Source organism: Trachinotus anak, unplaced genomic scaffold, assembly GCF_046630095.1.
Source record: "Trachinotus anak isolate AG129_WGS33_773 ecotype Australia unplaced genomic scaffold, CSIRO_AGI_Tana_v1 ptg000002l, whole genome shotgun sequence".
NCBI classification, from domain to species: Eukaryota; Metazoa; Chordata; class Actinopteri; order Carangiformes; family Carangidae; genus Trachinotus; species Trachinotus anak.
Window position 1 is genome coordinate 27,078,343 of NW_027273853.1, and position 13,675 is coordinate 27,092,017.

A 13,675-nucleotide genomic window follows, 5' to 3' on the forward strand; every position below is an offset into this window, starting at 1 on the left:
AGACTGGCTTTTAACAACAACAACAAAAAAAAAAAAAAAGACCAACCACAGTAAAATTCTCAAAATCTTAGCTTTTACTGGAAATATAGTTGATTGAACAAATACATTTATACAGTTTTTGGACATCTGTCCTTTTCCTATGTGTAAGAAACAGCATCGTTCTTAATTTACACTGTAAAAAATCTGTTGTCACAGTTATCACATCAAGGCATTTCTCTCCATGGTACCTTAATTTTCTGCATCGCCTCTATACAAAAAGTATTATTCAGTATGAAAGGGGCAACACTCTTCCCTCAACCAAAGAAGAAAATATGATGACGTGACAGGTTTCCAGTTTCAGAGGGAAGCAACAGATACAACTTGCGAAACAAGAATTGCTGAATGTTTGTACAGCAGCGGCTCTGAAAAAATATACTTCAAATAGAAAATGGTTTCGTTTTCTTGACGAATCACTGGTTTCTCTCTCTCTCTCTCATTCATCAAGTAACAGGCTGAACAATGAAATTAAAAAGCACAAATTGTCAAATCAAAGTAAATTCTACAGCTACACTTCACTTCATGGAGGATTTGGGGAAAAAAAGAAAACTTGTACAACTTTAAATCATTTGACTGATGAGTACCTCGGGTTGTCTCTAAAGTGCATACAGATAGAAAAATAAGCGTATCCGAGTCTGTTGACAGCGGTGAAGTTAGTGCAGGGTCAAAGATACTGAAGGGAATATTCAGATGATACTTCCTGACATGGAGCCACTGTAGAAGTCCCATAATCCTCTAGAACATCTGTTAACAATATTTGCATTTGGCAAATTTAAATTTCCATATTTTTCTGTTCCAGTTCTCAGATAAGTGGATGAGTTTAAAACGATGATTTGTCCTCGGCTCATTGACAATAAATCAGATCTTTGATTTATGTTTTTAAATGATCTATCAACATGAAACACATATTAAAGTGATAGTTGGGGTTATTTGTTGTGGGGCTGTTTGAGGTACTTGTAGTCAGTTTATCAGCTCCATGTTTAGAGAAGCAGCAGGTAGCACTGACACAGAGGCTGAGTGACGTAGACTACTGCTGTTTAATCCATTTAAAAATATCCACATTAAAAAAGCTAATATACCTTTAAGTGTACGCTATATTTTGAATATTTCCACTGCTTTATCTTGCCGTTAAAACAGCCCTTTCCTTTGGAACTAGTTTGTTTAAATATCATATTACTACGCACTGTATTACTCCGCAGATCAGCTGTTTGAGTCAGAGCTAAGCTAGTTGTGCTTGTGCAACGGTTCAATGGTTGAAAAAATGTAGTTCCAAGATAAAAATGGTGAAAATATTCAAAATGTAACAGACGTTCTTAAACGGACGTTAGTGGCTAAAATACGTTGTTGTTTTTTTTGTTTGGTTTTTTTTGCTGTCTCTATCCTCAGCAGCACATCACTAGTCTTCGTGACTCACATCACAATAGCATTATGTTTTTTTAATTTAATTAATTAATTTATTTATTTTTTGCATATCATTCAGCCCTAATGTTAATAAGGAGGAGGTCTGTCTTTTGGAAGAATAATAAAACACACTGTTCCCTCGCCCTACAGTGTGGACAAGGCCCAAATTGACCTGGTTTATTATAAACAAAGCCTCACACTGAGCAGAGTCACCAACCTTTATAAGCAATGTTTTCTGCTCTGTTATTTCCTGTTCACTACCTGAAGCTGACTGGATCAGGTGTTTATGTTGAGTTAATGTTGTTAATGTTCTCACAGCTACACTTTGTATTTGTTAGAGAAACGCTTCAGTCCGATCACGCCCTCATACGAGACATCAGACTTCTACAGTGGCTGCCTCTGTGCGTCCTTATCAACCTCACAGACCGAAAGCTCCAGTGGAAACAGTTTCTTAGGAAGTCATCCCCTAGTTTAAACCAATATACATGTTTTTTTTTAACAATAATGCAAAAAAAAAACAAAAAAAAAAAAAAAAAAAAAAAAAAAACTGATGCAAATCATACTCTTTCAAAGCAAATAAAAACTCTGCTGGCCTCAGGAGAGAACATGTTTGAGCCCTTGTACAGTTGGTCCTGCACCAAAAGGCACTGAAACCTGTAAAGGCACTTTAAGTAGTTCAACAACAGTCCAGTCAGTCAGGCTGAGGCCACATATCTGGTGTGTTAGTACGTGCTTCATTTTTATGTTGGTTTCACATAATTTTTTGCCTTTTTGCTCTGCTCCTGCAGGACTTTATCTTCCACGCATCAGGACTGAAGCTCCTCCCACCCAGAGCTCTCACCTGCTGGTTTATGATTTTCTATTTTCTAATGGAGCGACAGGTTTTCACTCACAGCTTCAGCTGGGGAACCTACAGGTTTCTGCACTTCTGACAGCTGTCTCTCAGCCTGGTTTTTATTTTCCATTTACCTGCATAGAAATCTTTACTTATAACTTCTCATAACTTGCTGAGACGTTGTACTGTGCTGGTCAAGTTTGACGTTTTACTTCTAAAATCTCATACACCTGATTTTACCATTCAAACACTGAAAATGACATTTTTTTTTATTACATGTGTGCAAAACTTCCTCTACTACTTGCATATGTGTGTAAAACTCTGTAAATAAATTAACCTCATTCTGTGACAGTGTGTTAGAAGTTTCTATTTTGCACAGTACATTGTATGTGCATGCAAACTATTGCATTTATTAGTCCTAATTATAGGTTTTGATTAAAAATCAAGTATAAATGAGTCAATTTTGTCCACTGTCAATATGATGGGCACCTGACTTCAACATGTATTTTTCTACATTTAATTTTTCATTTAACTCAGTTAGGATCTGGCTTAAATTAAATTTTCCTGCCACCAGAAAAAAAACAAGTTTTAATGTCCCCTCACGACTAAAATGCTGTTTCACAGGTAACTTAGGGAGTAATTTACTAAAACACAGGATCAAACTCAACTATTTTTGTGCGTGCGTGTGTGTGTGTGTGTGCATGTGTGCGTGTGTGTCTGGCCGGTCAGAGGCGAGTGTCGTGCACCTCGTCCTCAGCTTCCTCTGGCAGGGAAGATATTTTGGCAGTCTGCGGCGGCGCCCTCTTGCTGGAGTTGAGGCGGTGAAGCGTGGGGAAGAGGCGGAGCCGGTCGGCGGGGCTCATGGCCTGTTTCAGGTGACTCGTCTCGTTCATGAGTTTCTGGATGGAGTCGTAGGTTTTCATGGAGCTGCCCTCGATCATCTGGACGGACAGGAGGGAGGAGAACGTGGTTACATGTTTCTGTCGGCTCAACAACCACAGCCAACAACAAACACGCTCAGCTGGTGTGTGTATGTGTGTGTGTGTGTGTGGTAGAGGATGCATCCTCTTAAAATGTGTCATATCTGTGATGTAAAACTGCAGAGCTCTCCGTCCTCACTCTTCAGTAAATAATTTAGTATCAGGTTCAGTTCAGGCATGAAGATTATTTTGATGGTCTTTAGTAGAGAAGTGTGACAGAAACCATGGAGAAAGAGAACTGAGACAGAAAGGTGGAAGTGAAGCAGACACGTTTGCTTGTCAAATCATATTAAATGTTTTTTGTTCAGTGTGAAAATGTTGAAACCAGCAGGAAGATCCTTAAGTATCTGAATCAAAATGTTCCACAATTTTCTCACCTTTGAAAAAATTAGGTCATTTTCCCATTTAAACTTTTGCAGTAAAAGTTGTCTGTCTGCAGTATCTATCTATCTATAATCTCTACAGTACTTATCTTAAATATCTGTTATCTTGTATCTATCCCGTGCCAGCTGTGGAACAGGTGGTCCACTGATCAGAAGGTTGGCCCCGGCCCCTGCAGTCTGCAGGTCCGAGTGTCCTTAAGGAAGATACTGAACTTAAACTGCCCCTGATGGCTGTGACAGCAGAGTATGAGAGTGGAAGAGATGAACGAATGTGTGTGTGAATGGGTGAATGTGGCATGAAGTGTGAAGTGCTTTCATTGATGGATAAGACTAGAAAAGTGCCATCCGTCCATCCATCAACACTGAGGTCACTTCCCTCATGCTGTTGTCACACTAGGTGCATTACTAACATCCAAACAAACACACCCTGCACATGTGTGCACGCATCCCTGTGCCCACACCCACAATAAAAGAATGAAGGAAGATTTTATAAGAGGTCTGTTCGATCGGGGCAAAGCAGCTTCGTCACCCTGGGCGTTAAAATGTTGATGAAAACTCAATGAAAACAAAGTGTCCGACTTCAGCGGAGACTGAAACTGATCAGTAAAAACACATTAAACTCACCAGGAAGGACTGACACTCGAGCAGCGGCTCCACTCTGTGTTCTGACATGATGACGGTGCAGCCGGAGAATGCCTGCTTCAGCGTCTTCCTCAGGACCTGCAACGTTCTGCTCAAACACACACACACACACACACACCACCATCATCATCATCATCAAAGGCCGTCTCTCTGCACTGCTTTCACATTAGCTCAGCGTTCTGTTCCTGTCAAAGCTGACATTAAAGAGCAGGCAGCGCTGCCCTCAGGTTAAACTAGATTGCTTATTATAGGCTTCATTTAGCATCATGACCCCCCCCCTTCACATATGCTTACACACACACACACACACACACACACACACAGTAGTTCCGAGTTACTATAAGCACTCCAGATTGTCACCATATGCAGTGACAGGAACACTACACATGCTTGATTTGGGTGACTGATGCTGCACTGTGATCTCACTCTGCAGGAAACACACACAGATCCCAGATCACTTTCAGGTGTTTAAGCGTGCAGTAGGAAGCTGCTTGCTTACAAATATTATTTATTAAAGCCTCTCGCTGTGCAGAAAAGCACACAGGGAGACAAAGACACATCAAAGAGTCTGCAGAAATATGAGGAAATGCGTTTCTAGCTCACTGCTCCAGTTAAAATGACCTAAATCAACCTGGTGCTGCAGGTGACGAGAAATAAAAATAGCAGTGTTTACAGAGGCTCCGTCTATCTGAGCCTGTCTGCAGCATTATCTTGTCACACACACAGTATTTTGGCGTTGATACTGACATGGGGTCGAGGTAGGCGGAGGGCTCGTCCAGCAGCAGGATGCGGGCCTTGCTGAGGATGGAGCGTGCGAGACACAGCAGCTGTTTGTGTCCGTTGCTCAACACGTTGCCTCCGTCCTCCAGCTGAAAGTCCAGCTTGTCCGGAAACTGCTCGATCACCGACTTCAGACCCACCTGAGGACACGCAGGGCAGATTTTACTTCATTGAATGTGATTGTGGCTTGAGGTCGGTTGTCTGGTACCAAACCAAAGATCTTCAGCTTACAGGAGAGAGCTCCTCTTCTGAAGACCCTGCTGCTTAGTTTTGATTGGCTGATTCTGACACTGCAGAACAACTTTGTCATATCATCATAAAAATGCTTATAAATAGCCGAGCAGCAGGGCGGTATAGTCAGCCTCCAGTTAGACAACACAGGAGAAAATAACCTCTGTGGTTAAAAAAAAAAAAAAAAAAAAAAAAAAAAAACCAGGGCAGGTGTTCAAAACTGTGACGACTTTGACAAAAACATCAGGTTCATTTCCTCCACTTGATAAAATGAAAAACATGTTGGTAGAAGAGAAGACACTGACTGAATAATTAACTGATCATAACCATAAGTATAAGTACAGTACCTCCTCGGCCACTCTCCACAGCTCGTCATCACTGTAACGTCCGTGTGGGTCCAGGTTCATGCGGAAGGTTCCAGTCAGAATAAAGACTCTCTGTTCAATAAAGACCAAACATTCAAATCTCATAGTCAGATTAGATTATAGAGGCTGAATTAAAATGAAAAGTATTTTTGACATTTGATGTAGTTTGATATCAGAAATATTTCACAACTGGATCTAAATAAAATGAAAGAATGTGGAGGTGATTTCATTTCCACTCTAACAAACCACTGTACACAGAATTTGGCTTTTTCAGAGATGTAAGTCTGTGTCGTCACTGAGACGCTTCCAAAATATGTTAAATAACTTTTATAACCAAAAAAAAAAAAAAAAAAAAAATCTAATTATTAAAATGTGCACAAAATTATAATCAGCAAATCTCTCTACTTCTACAACACACAGGTGAACAGGTACGAATGTCACCACCCACATCTGTGAGACCCAGCTCTCAATAAACACTAATTAATAACAAAACCAAAATATAAACCATCACAAACATACAAAATTCATTTCTCTCTGAAATCATTCATGGCTCCTACAGAGTGTTAAAATCACATTCACCAAAAGTCAAAACAAACGAAATGGAAATATTTCTACTGTGATTTTTTCCCCCCTCCCCCATAATTTCTTTGAATTCTATAATAAATTAGTTTATTTCTTTTGACACAAGTGAGTTTCACATGAATGAAAACAGACCAATCTCAATAGTTTCATCTACTCAGTTTCATCCAAAATGATTCAAATTAAATTGTATAAATATTTTCCCAGTGATGGTGTTTTAAAGAATAAACATCTGGATTTTAAAACTTTCAAAAACAAAAAAAACAACAAAAAACGTTTTTGAGGAATCTTAGAAAAAAAATCATATCAGATTTAAGCAAATAAATACACAACTATCAGTCTAGATTTTCTCTGTGGTCTTATTGTGGCATCAGTCTGATTTGAACCAGCCCACAGCTGCAGCTGCAGACGTACCTGGGGCACCACTCCGAACGCCTTCCTCCAGGTGTGCAGGGACACGGAGCTCCAGGACACGCCGTCGATGGAGATTTCTCCGTCCGTGGAGGCGAGACGCAGCAGGGCGGAGAGCAGGGTGCTCTTCCCCGAACCTGTTCGGCCCAGCAGACCCACCTGCACAGCCACACAAACACAACACAGATATTTTTATCAGCTACGTATATCAACTTATTTCTACCTTAATTACCATGTATAAGTATGCATACCTGCAGAGTACTGTACGTACTGCATGTACACATACTGTACAGTATATGTATACAAATACAGTATAGTTGTGACGTTGTGAAATGAAGTGCTGCCCTGAGGTGTTTAGGAGTCTGAGAGCTCTCCGTCCTCTCTGCAGCAGCCTCGAGGAAACAATTAGCCCATTTATCCAGAGGCCAGAGAGCAGCTAATGGGACGAGGCTCAAGTACTGACACTCTGCTGTCCTCCAGGATTCATTATGAGGAGCTCATACTGACTCTAATTACTGTCAGGAGCAGAGAGTGCAAGCAGGTAAGATGTTTGGTCAATGCTGCCTGAGCTCCACTGCCAGTACAAGGAATCTGGAGATATTACAGATGTGAGTTTGCTTGCTGTTTATAATCATTCTGTTCTTGCTCATTTAGTTATTACAATCATTTTGTCATCTGTTTCATTAACACAGCTCCACAGCTTTGTAATTTGTTGATTGTTGTGTTGCTTGGTTTGTGCCTTTTGTTTGTACTTTGGCCCAGGATGAGAATGTCATCTTATTCATTTGTATTTTGATAAATGACAATAAACAAAAAACATGATTACCTCTATAAATTCCTCTTATTTGTATCTTAAACTGCACTAACTGATTTTTTCTTACCATAAGCTGTAAACACAACACATATATATCAATATTATCATGAACAACCAGTTGCCTGATTACACATCCTGCAGGTCCAAAAGATTAATGCAACTCCAATATTCATTCCCCTTTTAGTCTCCACCGACTCCTGAGAAACTCCTCTCTTCAGGAGCTAATCACTATCTTTGTCTGCAGGTTTGGTTCTTACAGTGGGTTAATCAATGTTTTGCTGTATCCAGCTGTTGGCTGCATCTGGAAACGACACCGCTGAGAGCAGAGAGGCTGAAACAAAACAGTGAGGTTGCAGCTACAAAACCAAAACAATGAGCTGGAGGTTGTTCAAGCAGAAGGAACTCAAGAGAAATGTAAATACAACTACAAACACACAGCCAACTGATCCGGGGTTAATTTTAAATATTGATTACAGCAGCTTTAAACAAATAATAACATAACATTCGCGTTGCTACAACCTCTCTATGACCCTTTAATCACAGAGCTTCTCTTGGGCCAAACAGAGATCTGATGTTTTAAAATCCAATAAAGCAGAGCTAACATGCATCATTCTGCCAAATTTCATTAAGATCTGGTCTCACACACACACACACACACACACACACACACACACACACACACACACACACACACACACACACACACCCATCACTCAGGACTTACACTCTGCCCCCCGTCCACAGCGAAGGAGATGTCGCTGAGGACGGCTCGTCCGGCCTCAGTGTATTTGACAGTGAGGCCCTGGACGTTCATCTGGCCGCGGTTGGGCCAGCAGTCGTGAGCATGAGGGTTGTCGATGACGAGGTCGGGGCCTCCTTTGCCGCCAGATTTCCCCGGCAGCGGCTCCTCCGATGGCAGGTCGATGAATTTGAACACCCGATCCACCGAACGCATCTGAGAGGAGGAGGGAGGGAGAGAGGGAGAGTGGGTGAGGAGATGCTGCTCATCGCTGTGAATTTTCAGGCTGGTTTTAGGACATAAACTGAGTCTGCTCCTCTATAACTGTCGACCTCCTCTGCTCCTGGTGTTGAAGGATAAAATTACTTCCTGTTGCTTTCACTTCATTGAGACAGTTAATATGATGACCTTTTCATTTTCTTTGTCCTAAACAACATGAAAACAGTGAAATTAATGTGTTATTAAAAAATCTCCTGCTCCTTTAGTTAAAAATATACATTTTCCTAAAGACTCTTTTCTTTCTTATTCAATGTTTCAACAAAAGCAAACTTAACCCACTTCTTGATATTTTAGTAGCTTCTCTCACCATCATTAAAGTGTTATTTTGTTGCTTTATTGACTTTTCTCCAGCTGACGATTGGATATCAGTCACATTGAAGAACAGTGATAACTCCCCCAACACACACACACACACACACACACACACACACACACACACACACACACACCACCACGGCTGTGTGAGTGTGCATGTGTGTGCTGAACAAAATGTCCTGCACTGTGATAAGCTCTGTCAGCTCCACTGAACAACATGTGGGGAAAACAGCCACAGGATGGGTACAAACAGGTTGAAAGGAGCCTCACACAGTCTTCATGAGTCTTCTCAGGTACCTGCAGCTCATCCCGATCTGCCTTTCACCCTCGTCCACAGAGTCAGGAACCAAACCATGACCCTAAAATTAACGGCTGAACCGATTTATCTTCTGAGCTGCAGCTCCCCAACACTAATGGAAGTTGAGTCTGAGTCTCAGACAAGACTCTGCAAACAATTAGCTGTGTTTGTTGGTAGGAAGTTGGCAGGGATTGTTGTCTTTGTGGCTGCATGGTCATGGTGTAAATCATATTTCTGACTATTTAAAAAGCAGCTGGTGACATCATGTGTCACTGAGGCAGCACATGTCTGTCTGTATGAATCCCTCCAAAGAGCAACAGTTTGATTAGGGTTTCCAGATTATGTAAAAACACACAAAATTTAATTTTTTAAAATTTCCAAAATAACAACTGTCTCACAGAGAGCAGATTCTGCAGATTTATAATAATTGCATTCAAACTCCATATTAAAAAACAGCTATATATCATCAGTAACTGCAAGTGCACCCCTTCCTAACAAACTACATATGCCACAGTACAAGAACTCAGACTTTTATTTCTTTTACGAAATGAGACGTAAGAGCTAGAAAGTAAGAGATCTTGTCTGAAGAGGTGGTGGTGGATGATTGGTGGCTTTAGGAGTGCAGGGTGTGTCTGTTTTGGAGGTACACCTAGGAAGTTTAGTACCTTAAAGTTATTTTGAAGGCACTTTGGAGGCAAACTTGAACAGGAAGTCTGAGTAATAAACTGTGCAAATGGAGCAGTGTGGTGGGAAAATCTGGGGAGGTTGTGCAGAACTGTGAGCTGCAGAGATCTGGCTGCAGACGCAGGTGTCAAAAAACAAATCCATACATGTTCAGAAAAACCCCCTCGAATGTGTGTGTTTGTAACGCTTGATACACTCTTGACTGTCCATTGGCTGTGTGGTATTTTAATGCATGTCAGGTCTTACTACCGTGATAGACACGATGTGAACCACATACCAGTCCGTCCACTGTGATGCTGGTGATGACAGCCCATTGGAAAGTCCCCAGGATGAGCATGGCCAGGGCCACGATGATGCCAATCTCCCCTGGTTTGTCCTCTGTAGAGCACACACACACATGCACAAAGTCATTGGTGTTGTCCAATCAAAGCTGCTCTCTCTGATGTCAGAGCGGCACTCAGGTATTGTAGCTCTGCTCATGGCTCTATTGGAAACTAATGAGCTGTGAAATGACCCTTTAATCTGCTCTCCACATAAACACAGGCTATGACGCAGCAACACGTGTGAGTGTGTACGTGTACTTGTGTTTCCCATTCATTTAATTAAACAAACACATGCTTCCTTCTGTACGTGACATTTTATCCGGCCGCATTCCAACACTTTTGATCAGTTTTCACAGACAAACTGTTCTGTTATGATCCTGATATCTGACTCTTACACACTGTAACACACAGATAAGACTGAGGCTTCTTCACTTCATCGGTCCAGTGGAAATAATGAGGCGTTTACTGACCAACTTAGTGGAATTTCAAGATGTTCCTTCTCACATTTTCAGCTGTGCAACACTGGTTTAAACCTCAATCTCAACCCAAGTAAAACAAATTATTACGCACTGTTATTATTCTCATATCCAGTAGTAAGTCATCAGAACACACTGGCTCTGGTTTTTGTTATTTTGTTGTTCACATAGTTACTTTCCTTACTAAAAGGGAACGAATGGGATTTTGTTCTCATGATGCTCAGTCAGATATCGTCAGGGATTCTAACCTGCAACTATCTGATCATAAACTATATCTCTGGAGCTAAAACCTCTCTTGTTTTCAGAGATCCTGGCTCAACCAGATTAATGACTTTAGATCATCAGCCGTAGGACACAGGAACATGTCCGTAACAATATTTCGCGAGGACAAAATTGTCCCTACAAATATTTGAGTGAACTCTTTCGCACTGTTTGGAATGAAATCATATCAGATAATTCCAATGTGCATGCTAGTATCTGATTGGCTGAAAGGGCGGGGACTATCTGGAGGCTCTATATCTGCAGACCTGGAGGAGGCGAGAGCGGATTCCTATACTGCCTGAACTGCACAGCACATATAACTTTATGTTGTTCATGTTGATATGTTTTGTGCTGTAGATATGACGCCATCAATAAAGGGGCATCAGGAGCTTTCTCACCTTCCAGAGCATCAGTAACAGGTAATAAACCAACCAGCAGCAGCCACAGTGATTTAAAATGAAAAACGCCTCCAGCCTCACATTATCAGATTGTTAATACTGATGCATCACTGGATCAGCAGCGTTTCACTGTTGTAGCTGGTTTTAAATGTGAAATCCAGTGGAAAGAGGAACTGCAACACTGGTGGATGTACTGAATATAAAAATGATGATGATGGATGCAAAAAAATCTTCTGTTTTTCACTCTTTTCAGTCAGTAAGTAATTTCCTGAAATTTACTTTCTTTGATCTGCTAATGTGTATAGTTTTATTTAAATATAAATACAGATCTTATGTTAAAGTCCTCTTTATTTTGGAGGGGTTGTTGTGTCCTGACCAAACCTACACCCTTACTGAAGGGGGTGGAGATTATGTGTAGAAACTGCTGCAGTTGCTCATTGCTAATTGAGGTTTCGCACAATCACAGTTTGTGTTGTTTTTTCTGCTTCATCTAATCTAATAATTAGTGTTTTGTCAGTTTTCCAAAATCCCACAAAACATATTTTCCTAGTAGATACTCTAAGGTCCAAACTCAACCTGAAACTGAACTCGAGGTATTAAACAAGTCAGATTTTTTACCTGCAGCCACATCCACACATCCATCTACCCACAGTCACCCCATCACTCACGGTTGGTTCCCACGGCGATGAAGGCAGCGGCGCTGAAAAACAGGACGAAGATCATGTCGCAGCGGAAGAGGAACCAGCGCAGCGTGGCCAGGTAGTGGAACCAGGTGGCGGTGTGGGTGTTCAGCGCCTTGTGGAAGAGCATCTCGAAGTAGGTCTGACGCCCAAACGCCCGAATCGTCCATAAGCCCTTCAGCGAGATGATGAGGTGGGAGAAGATGGGGCTGCGAGCTGCAGGAGAGCAGAGGACAGCGAGGTTTCAATACATGCAGCTTAAAAATGGTTTGACATTTTGCAAACTTCATGACAAAATATTGGTTTAGTTGGTCCTATCAATAAAGCAAATGAAGTGAACAGAGAAAGAACAAGTAAACAGAAGCGGCTCAGATTAGAGGTAATGAGAGAAGAAAAAGAAACGTTTTCTCGTTGCTTGGACAGGAAACCTGCGTCAGATGGAAGCAAAGGAAATGAGACAAAACAAATTTGGATGATTTTGCGTAATCATTCATGAGATTTATAAGGAGGAAGGCAGATGAGGCATGACAGAAAATAAAGGGTTGATGGTTTAAAAAAAAAAAAAAAAAATGTTGTTAATGTTAATTAAAGAGACGAAGAGGTTGGTGGCTGAGGCTCAATGAGCAGGGAGCAAACTAACACTTCCAGGGTAGTGAGCAGGGGCCGGTTGCACAAAGCACCTTAAGTTTTCTAGTTAAGGTTGAGTTTCTCCTTAGCTGAGGGAATTACTTAAGGTTGTTGCACAGAATCTCTTAAAAGGTTTATTAGTTAAGGAAAGACGTTAAGGCATTTGCAGCAGTGAAAGAGATTTTACAGCAGTAAAATTCTACAGTTTCCGTGGAGACCATTGGTGGCACTTTAGATTAAAGTAACTGCAATTATATTATGCATTAACCCCTCTCTTACGGTCTCTACCAGCCTATTACAGAATCAATTTTAATTTCTACTTCTGAAGGTTCTTCATGGCCCCAGATAATTTTTATCTGAATTAATTGCCTCTTATCAACCTGCACATAGTCTGAGGTCCTCAGACAGGAACATGTTGGTACTTCCTGTCTGAGGATCTTAGACTTAGAGTGTCTTCTTTCAAATCGCTTCTGAGAAAACATTTCTTTCACAAAGCTTTTGAATGATCTCTTTGGAAATATTTCACATATTTTTAAATTGCTTATTTGTGTTTCTAGTTTTATTGCTTTAATTTATCTTGAGTAATTTGTCTGCATCTGTTTGTTGTGTTATTTTATCCTTGTGATTTTGATAAGTGCTATATAAACAAACATTATGATCTCTTCCTATAATAATAATAATAATAAAGTCATAAAGTCGTCTTATGTGAACCAGATGTTGCTGTTTTTGAACTCAGTGCAGATTGTGAACAATGCAATTAGTTGAGTAAAACATCAACAAGAAGCAGATTCTATTTAACAGTTTTTCAATAACAAATTTCAATATAGAAGGGACTGTATGTAGCGGTGCTAAAAAATTTAGACATGGTCCAACCTGACCAGTAAGGAATTGAGGAGGTGAGGGAGGAAACATTGGATTATTTGCTTTGTGTTTCCATTCAGACTGGTGGGACGGTCACTGCAGAGAGTTCGTAGCTCAAAGTGCCAAATAGATCATACATACTGCAGATTCAACACTTCAACACTCAGTTTTTAGTTTCAAACGTAGCAGAATTCACATATTTAAACTCCATGCTATTTGCATGTGATGCTAAAGCATTAGCGTCACAGTAATCCTGTTTAGGCATCGACTCTTTTAG

The 13,675-nt window shown here is 40.8% G+C and overlaps 2 protein-coding genes across 3 annotated transcripts in view; one reads left to right on the forward strand and one right to left on the reverse strand.

Moving 5' to 3' along the window:
- The window catches only part of cttnbp2 (cortactin binding protein 2), a 93,182-nt gene extending 90,813 nt beyond the window's left edge, over positions 1–2,369 (forward strand). The window contains exon 23 of the mRNA XM_071459022.1: positions 2,226–2,369. Coding sequence (XP_071315123.1) covers positions 2,226–2,369 — 144 coding nt within the window. The remainder of the gene's footprint in view (positions 1–2,225) is intronic.
- cftr (CF transmembrane conductance regulator) overlaps positions 57–13,675 on the reverse strand; it is a 43,047-nt gene continuing 29,428 nt past the window's right edge. For both annotated transcript variants that reach the window (XM_071459045.1, XM_071459037.1), the window contains exons 20-27: positions 11,899–12,126; positions 10,050–10,150; positions 8,182–8,412; positions 6,647–6,802; positions 5,636–5,725; positions 5,025–5,197; positions 4,260–4,365; positions 57–3,213 (exon numbers count right to left, since the gene is read on the reverse strand). In XM_071459045.1, the coding sequence (XP_071315146.1) occupies positions 2,998–3,213; positions 4,260–4,365; positions 5,025–5,197; positions 5,636–5,725; positions 6,647–6,802; positions 8,182–8,412; positions 10,050–10,150; positions 11,899–12,126 (1,301 nt within the window). In that variant the 3' untranslated portion in view covers positions 57–2,997. The remainder of the gene's footprint in view (positions 3,214–4,259; positions 4,366–5,024; positions 5,198–5,635; positions 5,726–6,646; positions 6,803–8,181; positions 8,413–10,049; positions 10,151–11,898; positions 12,127–13,675) is intronic.